At 39.1% G+C, this 23,225-nt stretch overlaps 2 protein-coding genes across 4 annotated transcripts in view; both read right to left on the bottom strand.

Annotated features, from left to right (window-relative positions):
- The window catches only part of ZNF385B (zinc finger protein 385B), a 335,826-nt gene extending 324,529 nt beyond the window's left edge, over nt 1-11,297 (bottom strand). For 2 of the 3 annotated variants that reach the window (XM_070475935.1, XM_070475936.1), the window contains exons 1-2: nt 11,192-11,296; nt 10,200-10,520 (exon numbers count right to left, since the gene is read on the bottom strand). In XM_070475935.1, coding sequence (XP_070332036.1) covers nt 10,200-10,518 — 319 coding nt within the window. In that variant the 5' untranslated portion in view covers nt 10,519-10,520; nt 11,192-11,296. Of the gene's footprint in view, nt 1-10,199; nt 10,521-11,191 lie in introns of all 3 variants that reach the window. The other variant, XM_070475937.1, reaches the window with a different exon arrangement.
- Nucleotides 11,254-23,225, bottom strand: part of LOC139038030 (actin nucleation-promoting factor WAS-like) — a 106,432-nt gene continuing 94,460 nt past the window's right edge. The window contains exon 2 of the mRNA XM_070475939.1: nt 11,254-11,343. Within this exon, the coding sequence (XP_070332040.1) occupies nt 11,312-11,343 (32 nt within the window). The 3' untranslated portion in view covers nt 11,254-11,311. The remainder of the gene's footprint in view (nt 11,344-23,225) is intronic.

Below are 23,225 nucleotides of genomic sequence, written 5' to 3'. Positions count from 1 at the left end.
TGTCATTTACTTCTCCAGGGGAACTTCCCAACCCAGGGATCGAACCTGGGTCTCCTGCATCATAGGCAGATTCTTTACCATCTAAGCCACCAGGAAAGCCCTTATTCCTCCATAAAAACAAAGCAAACAACCAAAAGAAACCCCACCATTGTTTTGATTACATCAGCTATACCGTAAGCCTTGATATTGGACAGAGATTTTTTCCTACTTTATTTCTTGGTCAAGATTGTTTTAGCTGTACAGCTGTGCTTTGCTATTTTAGGTTAAGCTCTTCTATGTCTACGATAAATCCTGCTGGGTTCTAATAGGAATTGCGTGAAACCTATAGATCAACTTAGGGAGAACTGCCAGTTTAACTATGGTTAACTGCCATTAGCTATCCATGAACATGGTATATTTCTCTACTCATTTAGCTCTTTGATTTCTTTTCTTAATATTTTGTGATTTTCAGCACATGGATTCTGTACATGTTTTATAAAGTATATATTTAAGTACTGATATTTTATTTTGGGGGTGATTATAAATGATAGTGTACCTTTAAGTTTTTATATGTTCATTTTTAGTGACATACAAAGACATGCAACTGATTTTTCTCAGTTAAGTCTATCATATAAACTTTCATAGATTCTTTGGGATTTATATATAGACCATTTTGTCATCTGCAAAGAGAGAAAATTTGATTTCTTCCTTTCCAATCTGTATGCCTTTTATTTATTTTTTTCTTGCCTTACTGTGGTGCCCAGAATGCCAGGTACTATGCTGAATAAGAGAAGGGTAAGTGGACATTATTACCTTGCTCTTGATCTCAGGGAAAAAACCATCTTTCACCATAAAAATGATGTTAGCTGAGACTTTTGTAAATGTTCTTTATTAAATTGAGGCAATTCCCCTCTGTTATTAACTTGCTGAGAGTTTTTATCAAAAATGAGTGTTGGGCTTTCTCAAATGCTTTTACTGCAACAGTCAATATAACCACATGATTTTCTTATTTAACTGTTGATATGGTATTTTATATTGGTTGATTTTCAAATGTTGAACCAGTCATGCATATCTAGAATAAATCTCACATGGTCATGGTAAACAATTATATTTATGCATTGATGGATTCAGTTTGTTTATATTTTGTTGAGAATTTTTCAGTCTAAGTTCATGAGAGATACTAGTCTGTAGTTTTCTTTTTTTACATTTTATTTGTCTGGTTTTGATATCAGGGTAATACTGCTCATAAAATAAATTTGGAAGTATTTATTCCTCTTCTATTTTCTGAAAGAAACTGTGCACAATTGGTGTTCTTTAAATACTTGGTATGATTTTCCAGTAAAACCTTGTGGATCTAGAACTTTCTTTTGGGGAGCTTTGTAATTATGAATCCTACAGCTGCAAATTCTGTAGTAGTATCATCTATTCTGTGTCTTTCTTTTTCATCTTTGTCAGTCTTATTAGAGGCTTGTAAACTTCACTGATCTTTTTCAAAGAGCCAATTTTTTGTTTTATTGATTTTTCTTTAATGCTCTCTTATTTTCACTTCAGAGGTTTCTGCTCTTGATTTTTATCATTTCTTTCTACTTGCTTTGGGATATACTTTCTCTTCTTTTCTAGTTTCTTACGATAGGGGCTTACTTATTGGAGACCTTCTCTCATTTTCTAAAATAAGCATTGAGTGCTATAAATTTCCCTCTCAATGCTATTTTATTAACATCCTAATATTTTTTATATTTAAAAATGTTTTTAAAAAAATGGTTTTCATTTTCAAAAATTTTTATTAAATATTTTTAAATTACTTTAAAATATTTTAAAATATTTTTAAATAATTTTATTTCCTTCAGGTCTTATTCTTTCACTCATGAATTACTTAAGAAATATATTGTTTAATTTTCCTGTTGGTTTTCTATTATAGATTTCCAGTTTAATTTCATTATAGTCAGGGAACATACTGTGCATGATTACAATTCTTTTCAATATGTTAAGGTTTGTCTTATGACCCAGAACATGGTGTCTCCTGGTGAATATTCCACGGGCATTTGAAATAAAAAAATGTGTTCTACTATTGTTGGGTAGAGCGCTGTATAAATTAGTTAGATGCTGTTGGTTGGTCGAGTTGTTCAGATCTTGTATACCCTTGATGCTTTTCTCTTTAGTAATTCTATTAGTTGTTGAGAGAGAGGTGTTGAAGTCTTCAATTAAGGATTATATGCATTTCTTCTCTCAGCCCTATAAGTTTTTGTTTCAAGTATATTTGAAACTTTTGTTTGGTATATGAACATTTAGAATCATTATGTCTTCCTAACAGATGGAACCTTTTATCATAATGTAATGTCTACCTTTGTGGCTAGTAATTTTCTTTGCTCTAAAGTCTACCTTATCACATATTAATATAGGTAATTCTGCCTTTTTAAAATTGCTGTTTGCATGGCATATTCTTTTCCATTCTCTTACTTTCAGCCTACTTACATCATTGGCTATAAAGTGAGTTTTTTGTAGCAGCATATAGCTGGGTAATTTTTTTATTTTAATTTGTTTCAAAGTTCTCTGTCTTTTGGCTGGTATATTTGGGTCACTTACATTTAAAGTAATTATTCACATGTTAGTGGTAAGTCTGACATTTTATTATTTGTTTTCTATTTATGTCCTCTGGTTCTCATTTATGTTTCTTCATTTTTTGGTCATCTTATGGATTATTTGAACATTTTTTAGGAATCCACCTTAATTTATTTATATTCTCTCTTATTGTATTGCTTTCTAAAATTTTCATAGTGGTTGATTATATTACAACTTGTCATAAGTATGGGTATTTTAATACCTGTAACTGTGACAATCTACTAGCATCACCATTTAACTACTTCAAATTAAAGTATAGAAACTTTACTTCCATTAGGCTCCTTTAACTTACCTATTTATAATTATTAATTTCTTGAGCATCATAAGTTTTGTTTCAGTCATCAAACATGATTTAAGAAGCTTATGAGGAAAACAATAATGTGAGGATTAATTTTATGTAACTGGGTCACAGTATGCCCAGATATTTGGTCAAACGTTATTCTGGGTGTTTCTGTGAGTTTATCTTTGGATGAATTTCACATTGTATGTTAGGTAAAATGTAGATTTTATTCTGAAAGCAATGAAGAACACGGAAACATTTTGAACAAGAATTATATGAACAAACTTGCATAACAGATTGTACTGCCTTGCACCGTGCAGTTAGTTAGTTTACCACGATGACACAGGAATCACAGAGTAATAAAGAGGGCTTATGAAATATGTTGGAAAAAGCTAACAAATAAGAAATTTTCATTATAGGAATGTCTTTAGTTAGGATGAACACATATACACACTCAAGTGTATGCATATGTAACTGTATAAATTCTTATTGATTTGTTGTATAAATGATTTAATAATACTATATCTACCATATTCCATCATGATTTCAAACCTTCAGTAAAATATACTACCCACAAATCTATTGATTAATGAATTTTGAAGGATTATTAAAAAAGTCCACATTTCCATTAATTTTAAGCAGTGAAAAGAGAACATAGGGAGTAGCTGAGAAAAAATTAATCCCCCAAATTAAAAAAAAACATGGAATTAGACTGAGATTTATCCAATGGATTCCCTTTGGGAACTTATGGAGAGGTCTAGAATTTTTTTTTTTTAAAGTGAAAGTAGTTCTCCATGACTTTCTTTTGTCTAAAAAAGTTAAGATGATCTCAAAATGTTGGAGAAATAAACACAAGAAACTTGAGGCTATCTATATTTTTTTAAAAGAATCAGTTAACTTTAAAAGTAAGGCTGTACTGAATATAATTTTTAAAACTTTTTATTAAAGTATAGCTGATTACAATATAAAAATTTCAGGTATTGAGTAACAGCACAATTACCTGAAACTTTTAGATGGCTTCCATATCTTGGCTGCTATAAACAATGCTACAATGAACACTGAGGTGCGTTTATCTTTTCAAATTATGGTTTTCTCCAGATATATGTCCATGAGGGAGACTGCAGTATCATATGGTAGCACTGTTTTAGTTTTTTAAGGAACCTCCACAATGTTCTCCATTTGTACTAATTCACATTTCCTCCAACAGTATAGGAGGGTTCCTTTCTCTCCGCGTCTTCTCCGATACTTATTATTTGTAAACTTTTTGATGATGGCCATCCTGACTGATGTGAGATAGCTTTGATTTACATTTCTCTAATAGTCAGTGAGGTTTAGCATCTCTTCATGTGCCTTTTGGTCATCTGTATGTTTTCTTTAAGAAATGTCTATTTAGGTCTTCTGCCCATGTTTTGGTTGGGTTGTTGTTTTTTTTAATTGAGCCGTATGAGCTATTTACATATTTTGGAAATAATTCCTTATCAGTCACATCATTTGCAACCCATTCTGTAGGTTGTCTTTTCATTTTATTTATGGTTTCCTTTGCTATGCAAAAGCTTTTAAAAGCTTTTAAGTTTAATTAGGTCTCATTTGTTTCTTTTTATTTCCATTACTCTAGGAGACAGATCTAAAAAGATATTACTACAATTCATGTTGAATTTCACATCTGAATCTATAGACTGAATAAAACAAATTCCTCCTTTTTTTTGGATGGGTCTCATCCAGTCAGTTGCAGGCCTGAATAGGACAAAAGGCTGACCTTCCCCTGAGAAAGAGGGAATTCCTCCTGCCTGACTGCCTTCAACCTGAGCTATCAATTTTTTCTTGCCTTCCAACTTAAACTGAAACAGCAGTTTTTCCTGATCTCAAGCTTGCCAGTTTTTGGACTGGAACTACACCATCAGACCTCTTGGGTCTCTTGCTTTTTGATTGCGGATCTTGGGGCTTGTCAGCCTCCATGATCACATGAGCCAATTCCTTTAATAAATATTCTTATATACGTATGTGTGCACATGTGCATGCGCACACACACACATACCCTATTGATTCTGCTTCTCTGGAGAACCCTTACTGATACAGTTATTGTATGTGCCTATATTTTTGCTTTTTCTCTGTTTAATTTTTATTGAAGTATAATTGCTTTACAATGTTTATTTCTGCTTTTTCAATTGTTTCTCCCTTTCTGAAGCTCTAAGGTTTATTCTTTTATCATGTCCTTTCTATTTGAAAAACTTCCTTTGGTTGACCTTTAAGGGTAAACCTGCTAATGATAAATTCCTTTGTCTCTAACAAAACTTATCACGTGTGGTAACAGAAACTGACTCTCAGGCAGTATGGGGTATCTCCTTCCCTGAAGTTCCATCTAGACGTGCAGTCAGGAACAGAGGGTGCTTACAGGATTACATAGTGCCAAGGCTCAGATAGGAGAGTTTATGGCCTGGTTGTCACTTATGCACACAGGCATCTGCTGAGAGATTTTTCTTCCTGTCTGATATTTATCTTCTGGCACTGTGAGGGTGTTCCCTTGTTAACAACTATGAGGGACCTTCAGGCAGGCCTGCACTTTGCTCATGGCACACGGGAAACGTTCTCCTGCCACGACTCCAATTCCAGATGCTGGAAAAGCTGCTTCCTCGCTCCTCTCAGAAGCTCCTCTGTGGTCTTCAGGCTCATCCAGCAGCCTCTGGGCTCACTTAGCTCACAAGCAGTCAGAAGACTGCTTCAGGTCCATCTGCTCGCCTTGCTAGGGACCAGGAACACCAGTCTTTGTCGACCGTTCAAAAGGGATAGAAGCCTGCAACTGTTTTGTTCAAAACCAAGCGTTATCTGTGGTTCTCTGTTATTTCCACATCTCCTTGGTTCCGGAAGGGGAAAGGCATAGGGATCCTTCTCACACAGAGGACGTTATTTAAGCTCTTTTTGCTTCCCCTCTAATTCTTCCTTCTGTAGCCCAGAGTGTTCTAAAATAGTTTTAGGTACGTTCTAAGCATCTTCCTATTCTTCCAAAAGGAACACACTAAATTTAGTGAAAGAACTGCCAGTGGTTGAGGGTCAGTCCCCTCTTATTCAGAAAACTGCCTCAAGTCCCAGCTGCCACCCCGTGCACCCCACACCTAACCTGCCAACCCCAAAACCATAACAAGACCGACAGAGAGAAGAGGACGTTCCCTCTGAAGTTAACAGTTGTTGGAAGGCTATGTCTACAACTCTCCTCTGGGGAGGAGGTGTGCTTCTCTTTCCCTCCCTGTGTTAATCTGCTCAGGCTGTTGTAACAACATACCACAGACTGGGTGGCTTAACAATACAGATTTATCATCTCACAGTCCTGGAGGCCAGGAGTCCAAAACGAAGGTACTGCAGGATGGGTTCTTGCTGACGGAAGGGTCAGTTCCAGGCCTCTCCCTTCAGTTTGAAGATGGTTCCCTTCTCCCTGTGTTTTCACATCATCTTCCCTATGTGTGCACCTTTCAACCTAGATTTCCCCTTTTTATAAGGACAACGGTCACGCTGGATTAGAGTCAACACTAATGACCTTGTTTTAATTTAATTTCCTTTGTAAAGATTTCTGTCTCCAAACAAGGTCACATCCTGAAGTACTGGGGATTAGGACTCCAGTCTACCTTTCCTCTTTGAGGGCCAACTATAAGTCCCTAGAGCCAAGTGATAAGCGCAAAGGGGAGCTTGGCGTTTTGTTCCCTGATGAAGTGCCTGATTGGTCACTGAACTTGCCGGTCTCCCCGGTGCTGCCTGAGCAGGTAAGAGACGCGGAGGGAAGCCCCCCGCCTCCATCTACTCCACCTCCACCTGCCTGGGCCCCAGAAGCTCTAGGTTTTCAAGAAGAATGTTAGTTGTCAGGTGGATTCTGCACATGACCTCAGGCCCCAAGAACTGGCACAGAGGTGAGAGAGGAGGATACAACCTTGCCAGGGAGAACTCAGTGCAGGAGACAGAGGCACGCACAGTGGAGGAAGAGAGTCTTCTGCTACCAACTTAGGGGAAGCTGGAAGACACAGCTAAGTCTCAGGGACTCCCCATGCCTATGGGACCGAAGGGAGCTCTTCATCCACAGGTTCTGTTTGGAGCATCTGGGACCCACAACCAGAAGAGCAACTACCTAGGTGAGTGGCCTGGAGGGCTGCGGTCCATGCGGTCACAGAGGGTCGGACACGACTGAGCAACGAAGCATGCACGCACGCATGCATCAGGAAGAGCCCCGCAATTTTGTCACGGCTGTAGGGCAAGGCCACCCCCCCACACCTCCACAATTCCAGTGGGAAACAGATATTCAACTGGTCAAAACTGAGGAAAGGGACTGGAAATAAACCAAACCATGTCAGGCTTGCTCTTCATTGAGTTGAGACTCTAAACAATCAAGTGCACATGCACACATAGGAGCCCTAAAGTATATTCCGCTCCAGTTCCTGTTGTTTCACTTGGTATGAGACCGTGGGCAGTTTCCCCTTTCACTGCTTTACAGTAAACAGAACTTTTAATGACTATGGTTTCTATCAATCATCTTGTAATGTGATAATATGTATTTAACCTTTTTTCTATTGGACATTCAGGATACAGTTTGTATTTTCAAATTATAGGTTGTCATAATCATCTTTGTACATACATCTATGTCCAATTCCTATTTCAAAGAGGAGAGATTATTATCCTTACTTTTTTTCAGATGGGACGATTAATGCTATCCAATTTCAGATGTTAAGTGACTTGCCTTCATCACATGCTAAACCCAAGTCTTCTGAAAATGAATCACTGACTATATTATCAGTAAATGAAAACTCTCCTTTCTGCCTAAAGTAAAACTTGAAAAGCTATCTCATTTTCCCACCCATTTTACTCTCTATTAATAGACTGTGTTATACTACATAATGAGCTATGTTTTATTTATAGAATATAGCCATAATATTCTGTATACATCTTAGCTAAATGTATTTTATATCAGCTGGATATTTCATTAGCAAGAGAGAAAGATGGAAAAATTCATGAATTGGAGCTTCAAATATCTGTTTTCAAAACCCATTAGAGAGAGGTAGTTTACCATGACAGTAACTGTCTGTGACCACAAATATATTATAGCACATGGGTCTGAATTTAATCTGAGTTTATCACACAGTAGAAGACAGCAGCAAAGTAGTGATGAAGAATTATGGCCTCACTATTCCTTAAATATGGTTGGAACTATGATCTGCCATTTCCATGCTGTATAAACCTGAATAAATTTTATCTCTGCACCTCTGTTCCTAGTCTTTAAATTAGGAATAATCTTAGTACCTACCTCAGGGTTCATGAGAAGATTAAATGAGAAAATTCCTATAAGGTTCTTATCTTAAGGACAAAACATACTCCACAGAAAATGTTCCATGAATGTTATCTACTAATATTACTTCTTTTAGAAACCACAGGTTAACCTTCATTTAAACACAGATATTGGATTCAGGGTTATTTACCCTCTGATGTAGATACAAGAGAGTCATCAGTTTTTACCCTCAGTTCAGTTCAGTCACTCAGTTGTGTCCTACTCTTTGCAACCCCATGAACCGCAGCATGCCAGGCCTTCCTGTCCATCACCAACTCCCAGAGTTTACTCAAACTCATGTCCATTGAGTCGGTGGTGCCATCCAACCATCTCATCCTCTGTCATCCCCTTCCCCTCCTGCCCTCAATCTTTCCCAGCATCAGGGTCTTTTCAAATGAGTCAGCTCTTCACATGAGGTGGCCAAAGTATTAGAGTTTCAGCTTCAACAATACCAACTGTATTTTTAACATGTAAATACAGGTACATTAATGCATCTGCAAATATTTATAAAAATTATCATCATAATAAGTAAACAGAATTATAATAAAGGGCTTCCCTGGTGGCTCAGAAGGTAAAGGATCCACCTGCAGTATAGGAGACCTGGGTTTGATCCCTGGGTTGGGAAGATCCCCTGGAGGAGGGCATGACAACCCATTCTAATATTCTTGCCTGGAGAATCCCCATGGACAGAGGAGCCTGGTGGGCTACAGTTCACGGGGTCACAAAGAGTCAGACATGACTGAGTGACTAAGCATAGCACATTATAATAAATGTGTCTTTTATCTTATATCCTGTAAGTCCCTTTATGTTCTTTCACAACATGATAAATATGGACTGAGGAAAATAATGAAATTAAGTCATATACTGGGTAAACAGTAGTTAGGTTTAGCTTGAAACACAAAACTGATTACAGCAAACACACACAAGCCATTTTTGCTGGAGCTCAACATGGATCATGATATAACTTCATGAAATCAAACACTGTGTAACAGGACCGAGTGAATCCCAACAAAGGGTCGCACTCAGCACCCCACTTCAAGCTGAAGCCTCATTACCAAAGCGAACGCTTGCTAGAGAGGAATCTGGAGCTTTCTCCCACTTTTAGGAGGAGGATTATTCTGGCCTCCCAGGTAAACCTGTGGAGGATACCGACTTTCTACAGAAATCTTCACCATGGAAAACAGCACACTTCACGTTTTCTTTAGTTGTGTGACAGATGAGGCAACCCAAAGACCAGCAATGGGGAGGCAGCAGCCTTGTCCAAGGATATAGGATGTGTAAGACTGTGAAGAAATCTGGGCAGATTCAGGAATGTGGAAAGCCCTAAGCCTCCCCCTCTGCCCAGCCCACAGGAAAGGGTGACAGGCAAGAGGCAGGGACAGAGCTTGCCGTGGCACTGGACCTCAGAGGTAAGCCTTGTTGGTTTTGGCGATGCCTGTTCCCGTTGTTAGAACACGGCCGGCATGCTGCTGCCAACTCCCTAAAAGAATATAAGGCTTGTAGCGCACAAGATGAATGCTCCTTTCCTGCATCACAGGGTGTTATAAATAAAGCTGGAGCTTTTTATATACAATCTAATAGTAAGCTACTCAATGGAAAGCAGAGGAAGGAGACGAAAGAAAGCCTCATTTTGCAGAGAGGAGAAAAAATGTACATCACCATCCATTTGAAACACACTTCAAAATATGTCAAGGAATGTTTGCATACTATGGAGATAGAGAATTAAGCCTACAATCCAACATACAAATTGTATGTGTGTGTGTGTATATATATATATTTGTGTGTGTGTGCGCATATATATATATGTGTGTATATATTTGTGCCTAGTATAATATAGATTAGTAGCAATTTTAAAAAGTATCCTGAGAAGTAACAAACAGCTCTTGTATTTTACCTGTAGGAAGAAGAACATAATTGTGGTGGTAGTTTTAAGGTGAAGATAAGCCATGCTCTAAAGCCTTCGCTTTCTAGAGCAGGAGCATCTCTCCCAGCAGGACGCGGGCCCAGGCCCCCACCTACCTGTGCTGCTGTGGGTACCGGGGCTGGCTGGGGGTGGTGGCGCGGAGCCCTGGGCTGGGGATGAGGGCTGTCCATCGCTTAGCTGCTTGACTCGCTTGCGGTGAGACTTGCCATTGTAATGGACCTGGGCCTGGGCTTCAGAGTTCAGCTGGATGTTGCACGCCTCACAGAAGGAGAAGAGAATCTTCTTTTTCTCTTTACTCAGCTGGTCCGCAGGCCTGTCGTTCTTTATCCCCTTTTCTTCAAAGCCCCTTAGAAAAGTTGCCATATTCATAATTCCATCTTCAGAGTAGTTGTCAGGGCTTAAGGAATACTTCATACCTTAAAAAAGGTACAAATGCTTGTAAAATATATGCCTTCTTCTTTTGTAGTATTATGATTAGCTTTCATGGTATGGTTTAAGCTAAAGTCTCCCAGCTACTCAGGAGTCATGCTTGGGAAAAAATCACCCAAAGTACTTAGCTGAGCAGACATGATCTGTGCACACGTGCTCCCGCTGTCTGGAGCCTTTTCCACTCCATCCTTGTCTCCTTCTCCCATCACCTCTCAATTCTTTTGCTCTTTTAACTCCTGCCTACCCCAAGACCTTAGCTGGTGCATTACTCTCTCCAGGAAAGGTTTCCCTGGAAATAAGCAGATTCCTGTCTACATGCTGACACAGTGCTTAAGTGACCTCCCTTCAGCACACCTCTCATCCCGTGCACTGCATATGTGTGTGTGCACTTATTTGGTTTATGTTTGTTTCCCCAACAGAGTGTGACCTCTGGCGGGGGGGAGCATAAACCTCATTTCTGGATATCCCCTGGGCCTAGAACTGCATCTTTCACATAACAGACATTCAAATATCTGTTTAAGGAAAGGATAAAGGATGCTATGAATCCATACTGTCAGAAAGGATATGTGTAGACACATGGAGGTATATATAATACACACACACACACCCCTCCACACCTGAACAACAAGGACTAAAACACATTATGTCTGAAACTTACATTGGGTTGTATTCCAAAAGCCCCTTTATAAGTCAGCCAGTGAGAATTTGAACATATCCTCTTATAGATGTAGTGAAGCAAATTGTTTTTAGGTGTCCAGATTAGCCCATAAACATCAATTTAGTCTTTGATGAGGCTGAAATGCAGAACATCTGAAATACAAAATAACAGAAATACTATATATGGTAATCCAATAATTGAGAGATAGAAAAAGTAAAACAGACTAAGATAAAATTTGGTTTAAGTGCCGATTTTCATTTATCTAGATAAGGATAAAATGATAATTTATAATCTAAGTAAAGATTTTAAAGGAGCCTTTCCAGTACCTGAAGAACCTTGGGCAATGAAGATAGCCTTGGCTTTTTATTTTGTTCAGTTCCGCTATAACATATGCAACTTTTTCATTTTAGTTAATACCAATATTACCAGTGTTTTGTACATAGCGGTGTGACTATGACAACGTTTTTGGTTCTCAACTAGAATAAAGAAAAACATACTCTCATAGAGGAAAGAGGAGAACAATATTCAAAGAATATGTGGGCAAAAACTAAAGAAAAGGGGTATCCATGAAAAAGATTTGGCTGAGGTGGACCTTAGCGTGCTATGAGGGATGAAGTGTTCAGACACAGGGAGGATCGGAGCTCGTGAGGGAGTCTGCCTGTGGGAAAAACTCCAAGGCACTGGTCTGAGCAGCTGATTGATCCAATTTGGCTTGCAGCTCTAGGGAGAAGCAACTAAAGACTAGTCCAAATTTGGAGCATTCACCAGTTAAATGTTTAAAATTCAGAAAATAAAATATACTACAGGGTATGACCATAGAGATATTGATTTCATGTATACAGTAGGCCAAGAACTTCTTTATACTAACACACCTGTTTGTAAACTGCCATATGCATTCTACTATATGCCAAACCATAACCTTCACAGAACTGTTAGAATGTTACTAATTTTGATGTGTCAAACCTCTTTGGTTCATAAATACTTTACCCTGATGCCACCAATTTAAGTAACTCTTTATTTCACAAAACTTTCCAAATGAATCTACTCCTTTCAGCTCTTCAAATAGACCATTTTCTTAAAACCTTAAAACCTATTCAGACTACACAAAAATCAGGTTTAAGCAATTCCTATAGCTGAGTTACAAAAAATAATTCCGTTACAATTGAAATGTGATTTGAACTGCCCATATATCAATATTTTTTGCTTTAGTCCCTAATCGAAAATGCTATGGTGTCACAAAGCCCTTTTCCACATAAACCTTTAGAAAATATTAGTGCCATATAAAAGCTATGTTCAAACATATTACTTTGTACCCTGTCCTAAAATATTAAAATTTATCATAAAAATTACTGAACTAAATGATAAAAAGAATAATTTTGAAAATAAACTTGTCATTAAAATATTATGCCTTGCTTAGAAAACTAATCTATTGTAAAACATAAGGAAAACCAATAACTTTTAACTTTGCAAAGTGAGGTCAGGCATCATCTCATTGAATCATTGAAATCTAAGTGTTAAATTTCACCTCAAGCAATGAATATCCTTGACTCAGCTGAGTAATGATGACACTTCCATCTGAAAGTTTAACTTATCTGGAGGTTGGTGGACTTGCCCATGTTCCTAATTAATGCATGGTATTTCACAGAAACAGAATTTACATCATATGCTCCCTTTTACATTTGAAATCTAAAAAATGACTTCTTTGTATTATAAAAGATATAGTCAGCTTACCAATGCTTTCTGATTGTCATTTGTCCTAGAAATAAGTTGTGCTTTAAATTTATTTACCTGTTTTAAGTGGTAAGAAAGGTACCACTACATTTTAAAGATACCTGAAATAAATGGCTATTCGAGAATTCCCTTGCAACCTCTGCATAATGCCAGAACCTTCATAACTTTGATCCCTATTTTACTTTCTCATTTACAGATGATCTCCCAAGCCTCCAACACCGTGTCTGTGGGCCACTCTAGGGAGGACACAGTGCCTGCGGATAGGGTGTGCATTCTGTCCACCAAGTCCCAACTGATTAATCCTGTGCTGGCTTTACCACACTTCTTCTCTCTTAGGAGAAAAATAAGTTCAGCCCCTGTTAACAGCCACCTGCAATCAGAATATATTTAATTCCAGAGGTTTGGGGAAAAGGATCTAGAGGTAGTGTTGAAGCAAGATATCAGAATCTCAGCATCTACTTTTGGTCTGAGATGATACAATTTCTAAGCTACGTGTGGTGATAAACATTTATAATGTCATCCTTTTGGCTAAGGGGAAGGTAATAGTTTAAGAAAAGAAAAAAAAAATCCCACCTTCCATTTTAAAGTGTTTTTATCAGACTATCTTAAATTACATGCTTCACTTGCATAGGGGAGAAGGACCTTGAGAGGTATCCAATTTTAAACAGAGCTGTGGGCAGTACCCTGGATAGTTTGGTGGGCTTACATGCAGGTAAGAGAGGTCAAGACAATCAGACCAAGTATTCTATGTCTTTTTTGTACTATTTTATCAGGTTAGATGGCCAAGCATTTAACATCCATGACAGAATAAGATATTTTGGTACAGGTCAAGGAATAAGAAAGTTGTTCCTTGAGTTACTGCTTTGGGGGAAAAGACAGAATGGGACAGTCGTGTGCATGCTCAGTTGCTTTAGTCGTGTCCGACTCTTTGCAGCCTTATGGACTGTGGCCCACCAGGCTCCTCTGTCCATGGAATTTCCAAGCAAGAACACTGGAGTGGGTTGTCCTTTCTTCCTCCAGGGGATCTTCTCAACCCAGGGATCAAACCCATGCCTCCCGCGTCTCCTGCACTGCAGGCGGATTCTTTGCCGCTGAGCCAGCGTGGAAGCCCTGATGGGAGAGTCAGTAACTATCTAAAAGTGAAGTGAAGTGAAGTGAAGTCGCTCAGTCGTGTCCAACTCTTTGCGACCCCATGGACTGTAGCCTGCCAGGCTCCTCCGTCCATGGCATTTTCCAGAATACTGGAGTGGGTTGCCATTAGAGTGATTTTTAAATAACCAAGATGCAACGCGTCAGGAAATTTTATGCTAACAACTTTCTCTAAAATTGGCCCTGACCTGTGTAGCTATCCAATTATCTTATGTAATAAATTTAAAGAAAAAGCAGCTGATTCAGAGGTAAAGATTGGAAGCCACAGGAAGAATGTAAATACATCTTACCTTACAGACAAGAATGGTCTGAGATCGCTGAATTTCAAATTGTACCATACTGTTACACTATACCGAACTGGGGATCATTTCAGGTTCATAAACTCATCTTTAGGGAAAGTACTGCTCTTGTCATGAATATTTTATGGAGAGACCACACTTCTTTGGAAGGGTAGGATTACCACAAAAGGAAAACATTGTTCCATCGTGAGTCTTACTACAAGATTGATGAGAGCAGGAAGTAGATACAGCCTGTGACTGCCTCTGGGACTCGGGGACAGGGGACCTGTATGCAGATATGAGAAACTTGTTTCAGGTATTCCATTTGTGGGGAGGTAAACTGATTCCCGAGACAGAGACCAGCCTGAGACTGGGCAGAACAAGAGAGAATACCTATGGAGGGCTTTGGTCTGTGAACTCAGAGAATTTTAACATCTAGGAACAAATGTCAAATTCTCTATCTGTGTTGCCTTTTTAAAAAAAAATTCTGAAGTCATCAGTGAAACCATGCAAACATCACAGCTGATGAGGAAATTGTGTGAGGGTCTGGAGTGACACCTGAGGTTAAAGATATCCATGGGAGAACAGTAGCAAGGGGCTTAAGGATGTCAGGGACTGGCGAAAGAATGATGCATGGTCTAGAACCAGACAACTAGTTAAGATGTCAATTAGCCACTAGCTTGGGCTATCTCAGGGATTCAAAAAAATCATGCAAGAAGGGCAAGCTGATAAAATACTGGAATTCTTACCCCCAAGGAGAGTAGAGATTTGAACTATTTTGGATAAGCTAATGTGAAGGGTAAATAGACGGGGGCATTTGAGTTACCTAAAGATAAGTAAAACAAGGTTAGTTTATGCTCATTCATTATTTCTGTATCTTAAACCAGTTAGAAGGCTAGCACTTAGAAGATGCTCCATAAACGTTTAGTAAAACAAAATAGTTGCTATAATTAATTCAGCTGAAGTACAGCTTCAAACAAGACCTGCTAGTTAAATGGGTCTCGGCTTTCAGAAGACCCCATAGTTGTATGTCTACGTAGATCAATGTCTTCACTGACACCTTTAATCTTCTGAGTGGTGCAAGTTACCATTATGCACAAATAGTATCACAATGTCAATAATGAGAACAAGGAACCTATTTTACTCTTAGTGCCAGAAGATCAATTCCAAATAGATATATTTACATTTCAAATAAAACTAGAATTGAAATATCCTTATATGCTTAGTACACTGAGATTCTATCAGAAGTAAAAATGCATGTTTCTTATTGCAAGAATAAAAAGTTACAATAATTAGTGTTAATTATGAAACTGTTATTTCATACACAAATAATTACTGAAATATTTCAATCAGTTAAATAGAGAAATTGACAACTAAATCCAGCACTAGTTCTACAACAATAGACAGAATATGTACTTATTTTGAGGTATAAATATTATTATCTGATAAATCAAATAATGATAGAAATTAGATCACACCATGATTCTAAACTTTGTAGAATTATGTGCTATATTTGCTTTCATGATGTTAAACCAACCATCTTTAAGCATAATATTTAGTTTTTATTTATTTAATTCCATTAAGGAATGAATCATTTGGGGAAAAGATCCTACTTGGGATTCTTCTCACTTTCTGAAAATAACACAAAAGGTCAGCATTGTTACCTCAAAATTATTACCTCAAGGCGATAGTAATTAAATAATACTTAATTTATTATATGATGGGCTTCCCTGATAGCTCAGTTGGGAAAGAATCCATCCACAATGCAGGAGAACCTGGTTCAATTTCTGGGTTGGGAAGATCTGCTGTAGAAGGGACAGGCTACCCACTCCTATATTCTTGGGCTTCCCTTGTGGCTCAGCTGGCAAAGAATCTGCCTGCAATGCGGGAGACCTGGGCTCGAACTCTAGGTTGGAGAGATCAAAATTATTACCTCAAAGAGACAGTAATTCAATAATACTCAAATTTATTATATGATACAATTTTCTGCTTCCATATCTCAAAAGTCATTTTGAATGATGGTACTGGGCCTTAACTTTAGGCAAATATTGATTTTAACATTTGTTTTTTGGTGACGCACCAACACAAGAGAAGTCTCTACACATGGACATCACCAGATGGCCAACACTAAAATCAGATTGATTATATTCTTTGCAGCCAAAGATGGAGAAGCTCTATACAGTCAGCAAAAACAAGACCAGGAGCTGACTGTGGCTCAGATCATGAACTCCTTATTGCCAAATTCAGACTTAAATTGAATAAAGTGGGAAAAACCACTAGACCATTCAGGAATGACCTAAATCAAATCCCTTATGATTATACAGTGGAAGTGAGAAATAGATTCAAGGGATTAGATCTGATAGACAGAGTGCCTGATGAACTATGAACAGAGGTTCATGACATTGTACAGGGGACAGGGATCAAGACCATCCCCAGGAAATAGAAATGAAAAAAGGTCAAATGGCTGTCTGAGGAGGCCTTACAAATAGCTGTGAAAAGAAGAGAAACAAAAAGCAAAGGAGAACAGGAAAGATATAAGCATCTGAATGCAGAGTTCCAAAGAATAGCAAGGAGAGATAAGAATGCCTTCCTCAACAATCAAAGCAAAGAAATAGAGGAAAACAATAGAATGGGAAAGACTAGAGATCTCTTCAGAAAAAATTAGAGATACCAAGTGAACATTTCATGCAAAGATGGGCTCAATAAAGGGCAGAAATGGTATGGACCTAAAAGAAGCAGAAGATATTAAGAAGAGGTGGCAAGAATACACAGAAGAACTGTACAAAAAAGATCTTCATGACCCAGATAATCACGATGGTGTGATCACTCACCTAAAGCCAGACATCCTGGAATGTGAAGTCAAGTGGGCCTTAGGAAGCGTCACTACAAACAAAGCTAGTGGAGGTGATGGAATTCCAGTTGAGCTATTTCAATCCTAAAAGATGATGCTGTGAAAGTGCTGCACTCAATATGTCAGCAAAATTAGAAAACTCAGCAGTGGCCACAGGACAGAAAAAGGTCAGTTTTCATTCCAATCCCAAAGAAAGGCAATACCAAAGAATGCTCAAACTACCGCACAATTGCACTTATCTCACATGCTAGTAAAGTAATGCTCAAAATTCTCCAAGCCAGTTTTCAGCAATATGTGAACCGTGAACTTCCAGATGTTCAAGCTGATTTTAGAAAAAGCAGAGGAACCAGAGATCAAATTGCCAAATCTGTTGGATCATTGAAAAAGCAAGAAAGTTCCAGAGAAACATCTATTTCTGCTTTACTGACTATGCCAAAGCCTTTGACTGTGTGGATCACAACAAACTGTGGAAAATTCTTCAAGAGATGCGAATACCAGACCACCTGACCTGCCTCGAGAAATCTGTATGCATGTCAAGAAGCAACAATTAGAATGAGGCATGGAACAACAGACTGGTTCCAAATAGGAAAAGGAGTACATCAAGGCTGTATATTGTCACCCTGCTTATTTAACTTATATGCAGAGTACATCATGAGAAATGCTGGGCTGGAGGAAGCACAAGTTGGAATCAAGATTGCCGGAAGAAATATCAATAACCTCAGATATGCAGATGACACCACCCTTAAGGCAGAAAGTGAAGAAGAACTAAAGAGACTCATGATGAAAGTGAAAGAGGAGAGTGAAAAAGTTGGCTTAAAGTTCAACATTCAGAAAACTAAGATCATGGCATCTGGTCCCATCACTTCATGGCAAATAGATGGGGAAACAGCGGGTGACTTTATTTTTCGGGGCTCCAAAATCACTGCAGCTGGTGATTGCAGCCATGAAATTAAAAGACGCTTACTCCTTGGAAGGAGAGTTATGACCAACCTAGACAGCATATTAAAAAGCAGAGTCATTACTTTGCAAACAAAGGTCTGTCTAGTCAAGGCTATGGTTTTTCCAGTGGTCATGTATGGATGTGAGAGTTGGACTGTGAAGAAAGCTGAGCACTGAAGAATTGATGCTTTTGAACTGTGGTGTTGGAGAAGACTGTTGAGAGTCCCTTGGACTGCAAGGAGATCCAACCAGTCCATCCTAAAGGAGATCAGTCCTGGGTGTTCACTGGAAGGAGTGATGTTGAAGCTGAAACTCCAATCCTTTGGCCACCTGATGCGAAGAGCTGACTCATTGGAAAAGACCCTGATACTGGGAAACACTGAGGGCAGGAGAAGGGGACGACAGAGGATGAGATGGTTGGATGGCATCACTGACTCAATGGACATGAGTTTGGGTGAACTCCAGGAGTTGGTGATGGACAGAGAGGCCTGGCGTGCTGCAGTTCATGGGGTTACATGGAGTCAGACACGACTGAGCAACTGAACTGAACTGATGCACCAAAAGGTATACATATCAAGCCCTAGAGAGAGAAATACTCACTGACTTGGCTACACAGTCTTTATAGTGAGAAAGCCTGGATTCCATTCTCCCTCTGCCTGGCCTGAGACAGCAACAGAACACAGGAGAGGGAACTTCAAATCATGATGACCTGGACAAAGGCAGACTCTGCAGCTCCATTCCTCCCCTGGCATTGCCAGGGCAGGAATGCTACTTTAAACACTTTCCTGAGCAGTCCTTGGAATCATTCCAGCAGCTCAACATCTGAGTCTGTGCATGAAGCTGGAAGCAGCTCTCCTGGCTCCTTGAGATTCTTTCCAACACACCTTCCAGGCATGGAAGGGAATGCAAGCAATTCAAGAGATGTCCACATGAGTCAGACCTGCCCACCACGAAAGAAATATTATCTCCATTCATTTAACTCTCAGGTCATCTTAAAAAGCTTACAAACAACAATGGTAGTCTCTGGCTTTTGCCACATGGGAGGGTGTAGAGTAAAGGCTTAGACGGTAAAGCATCTGCCTGTAATGCGGGAGACCCAGGTTCGATCCCTGGGTTGGGAAGATCCCCTGGAGAAGGAAATGGCAACCCACTCCAGTACTCTTGCCTGGAAAATTCCATGGACTGAGGATCCTGATAGGGTATAGTCCATGGGGTCGGAAAGAGTCGGACACAACTCAGTGACTTCACAGAGTAAATCTAAAGGGATCACATAACACACGGTAATTTCTTTCCAGTCATAATCTCTATACATACTATCTAGACACTTTTATACTTACTGCACTTTTCACCAATTAAAAGCAAGTTACATCAATTCTAAAAATTTTGGAAAATACAAAGATCAGAAAAGACTGGGAGAAAATCTTCCACACTTCTGTCATTCAAAGTGAACTACCTTTGCTGTTTATTTCTAGCCTTTTAAAATGCATATATTGGTTTCAAAGAGCTATGGTTGGATAACAGACACTTGTTAAGAGTTCAAATATGTAAATATATTAGAAGCTGAGCTCTTAGATTGACTACATTTACCTACATATTGATTAACAAAGAGTTAAATTCTCCCCCTCTGGTGCAGAGAAGAGAAACAATGCAGTTAACATCTTTAGCAGGGAGCTGCCCTGGTCCACACAGTCTGAGGGGAGGTAATGTCTGAGGTAAGAACTAAAGGACGAACAGGAGTAAATGGAAGAACATTCCAGATAAAGGAGATCACAAGGGCAAAGGTCAAGAAGGAGGAGGAAATATGGCAGGTCTGACAAACTGAAGGCAGCCCAGTCCATCCAGAGCAGAAAGAGCGAGGGGGAATGAGATGAGCTAAGCTGGGGCCAGGATGAGAATCCTTGCAACCCAAGAGAGGTGCTGGTCTAGGGAAGGGGCAGAGCATTTTAAACTAGACGACTGAGATGAACAGGTTTGACCTGTGAGAAGATCACTTGGCCTTCAGAGTGGATAAAAGATGTGGTGCAAAGTAAGGAGGTGGTCACATGAATATGGATACATTCAGAAATCATTCAAGCAAGAGAAAATGGTTGGTGGATACTGATGGTGACCCCAGAGGGGAAAAGTGGATAGATTCAAAAACTTTGAGGAAAAAAAAAATCAAGAGGACCTAGCGATTGCTTGAATGGGACTGGGGAAAGAGAGGGATTGGTGCCAAGGATAACTCCGTGGTTCTAAACCCTGATCTGTATTAAAAATATCTGGTTCAAAATAGCATTCTGTATTAAAAATATCTTGTTCAAAATAGCCTTCAGTTTAGTTCAGTCACTCAGTTGTGTCCAACTCTTTGCAACCCCACAGACTACAGCACATCAGCTTCCATGTCCATCACCAACTCCAAGAGCTTGCTCAAACTCATGTCCATCAAGTCAGTGATGCCAACCAACCAACTCATCCTCTGTCATCCTCTTCTCCTCCTGCCTTCAATCTTTCCCAGCATCGGGGTCTTTTCCAATGAGTCAGTGCTTTGCATCAGGAGGCCAAAGTATTAGTTTCAGCTTCAGCATCAGTCCTTCCAGTGAATATTCAGGACTGATTTCCTGTATAATTGACTTGTTGGATATCCAAGGGACTCTCAAGCGTCTTCTCCAACACCACAGTTCAAAATCATCAATTCTTTGGCACTCATCTTTCTTTATAGTCCAACTTTCACATCCATACATGGACTACTGGAAAGACCATAGCTTTGACTAGATGGACCTTTGTTGGCAAATTTCCAAGAAGCAAATGTCTTTTAATTTCAGGGCTGCAGTCACCATCTGCAGTGATTTTGGAGCCCAGACAAATAGTTTCTCACTGTTTCTGTTGTTTCCCCATATATTTGCCATGAAGTGATAGGACCAGATGCCATAATCTTAATTTTCTGAATGGTGAGTTTTAAGCCAACATTTTTCACTCTCCTCTTTCACCTTCATCAAGAGGATCTTTAGTTCTCCTTCACTTTCTGCCATTTAGGTGGTCTCATCTGTATATCTGAGGTTATTGATATTTCTCCTGGCAATCTTGATCCCAACTTGTGATTCATCCAGCCCAACATTCTGCATGATATACTCTGCATATAAGTTAAATAAGCAGCGTGACAACATACAGCCTTGATGAATTCCTTTCCCTATTTGGAACCAGTCCATTGTTCCATGTCCAGTTCTAACTGTTGCTTCTTGACTTGCATACAGGAATCTCAGGAGCAGGTCAGGTGTTCTGGTATTCACATCTCTTGAAGAATTTTCCAGTTTATTGTGATCCACACAGTCAAAGGCTTTGGTGTAGTCAATAAAGCAGAAGTAGATATTTTTCTGGAACACTCTTGCTTTTTCTATGATCTAACGGATGTTGGCAATTTGATCTCTGGTTCTTCTGCCTCTTCTAAATCCAGCTTGAACATCTGGAAGTTCACAGTTCAGGTACTATTGAAGCCTGGCTGGGAGAATTTTGAGCATTACTTTGCTATTGCTAGCATGTGCAATGAGTGAAATTGTGCGGTAGCCTGAACATTCTTTGGCATTGCCTTTCTTAGGGATTGGAATGAAAAGTGACCTTTTCCAGTCCTGTGGCCACTGCTGAGTTTTCCAAATTTGCTGGCATATTGAGTGCAGCACTTTAATAGCATCATCTTTTAGGAAGATCCTTAACTTACTGCTCCTATGGACAAACTGAATCTATAGCTACATATGGGACAATTTCCTCTGAAAATAATCTTATCAGCAGAGCAACCCCTTCATATTGGGCAAACAAGAGGAAAAGGATAACAAAAGAAGTAGAAATGGTGGAGATTCAATCTGGTTACAGGTGGGTACAGCAATGTATGATGAAGAGGGGACTCAAAACCGAGAGCTCGGAGTGAAAGATTCATACCCCATATCAGGTACTCCAACTTTTAGGATCAGCATTTGATAGACAAGCCTTCCAAACCATCTGGCTTTGAAGACCAATGGGGCTCACACCTAAGAGACCTAAGGAGCTATGGCAAACTGAGGAATTTCTAAAGGGCTCCCACACAGGCTGGTACAACTACTTTGGAAAACTGGTAGTATCTACTAAAGCTGGGCAGAAGCATAGTCTAAGATGCAGCAGTTCTACTTGAAGGTATATATCCAACAGATATGTTCACCAAATGTACAATATTCATTAAAATGTTCCTAGAAGCACTCTTCATAATAGGCCCAAACTTATAAAGTATACAAATGCTCATCAAGAGTAAAATGAGTAAATACATTGTATTACATTAATTCCCATGAAGGAATGTGCTGTGCTTAGTCATTTAGTCCTGTCTGACTCTTTGCAACCCCATGGACTGTAGCCCACCAGCCTCCTCCACCCATAGGGATTCTCCAGGCAAGAATCCTGGAGTGGGTTTCCATGCCTTCCTTCAGGAGATCTTCCCAACCCAGGGGTGGGACCCATGTCTCCCTCATTGCAGGTGATTCTTTATCATCTGAGCCACCAGGGAAGCTTGGGGAATATATTAATTCCCACAAAGGAAGGACATATGGCAATAAGAATTCATGATTTACAACTACATGCAACAAGGAGGATGTATCTCACTATGATAATGAGCAAAGGAAGCCAGATCAAAAGTCTAACTAGTATGATTTCATCTCTCTATATGAAGTACAAAACCATGTAGAACTAATCCATGCTAGAAGTCAAGGCAGTCATCACTTTGGAGGTGTTAGTGGTGATGAGGAAGGAGGTGAATGACTTCAAGTGAATACAAAATGGACCAATGGTGTTCTGTGTATTTACACAGGTGTGTAACCAGCTGTACATATAAATTCATCAAACTGTACATTTATAATATGTTCTGAGTTGTATATCTACTTTAGTTAATGCTTTTAAAGGTAATGTGATCAACACAGAATATTTGAGAAATAAGAGAAAAAGAAGGAAAATTAAATTTCCCTCACACCCAGCACCAGAGATTTGCATTTTAGAGTACACTTTCCTAGATTTTAAAAATTGTAACTATGTATTTATAAAAACCTGATTACTGTACACAATTTATAACTTGCTTTTCCACTTAACACATCAT

This window comes from Odocoileus virginianus, chromosome 13 (assembly GCF_023699985.2).
Source record: "Odocoileus virginianus isolate 20LAN1187 ecotype Illinois chromosome 13, Ovbor_1.2, whole genome shotgun sequence".
NCBI lineage: Eukaryota > Metazoa > Chordata > Mammalia > Artiodactyla > Cervidae > Odocoileus > Odocoileus virginianus.
The sequence above is the reverse complement of the archived record's forward strand: the minus strand, read 5'-3'. Positions and strand labels throughout refer to the sequence as shown.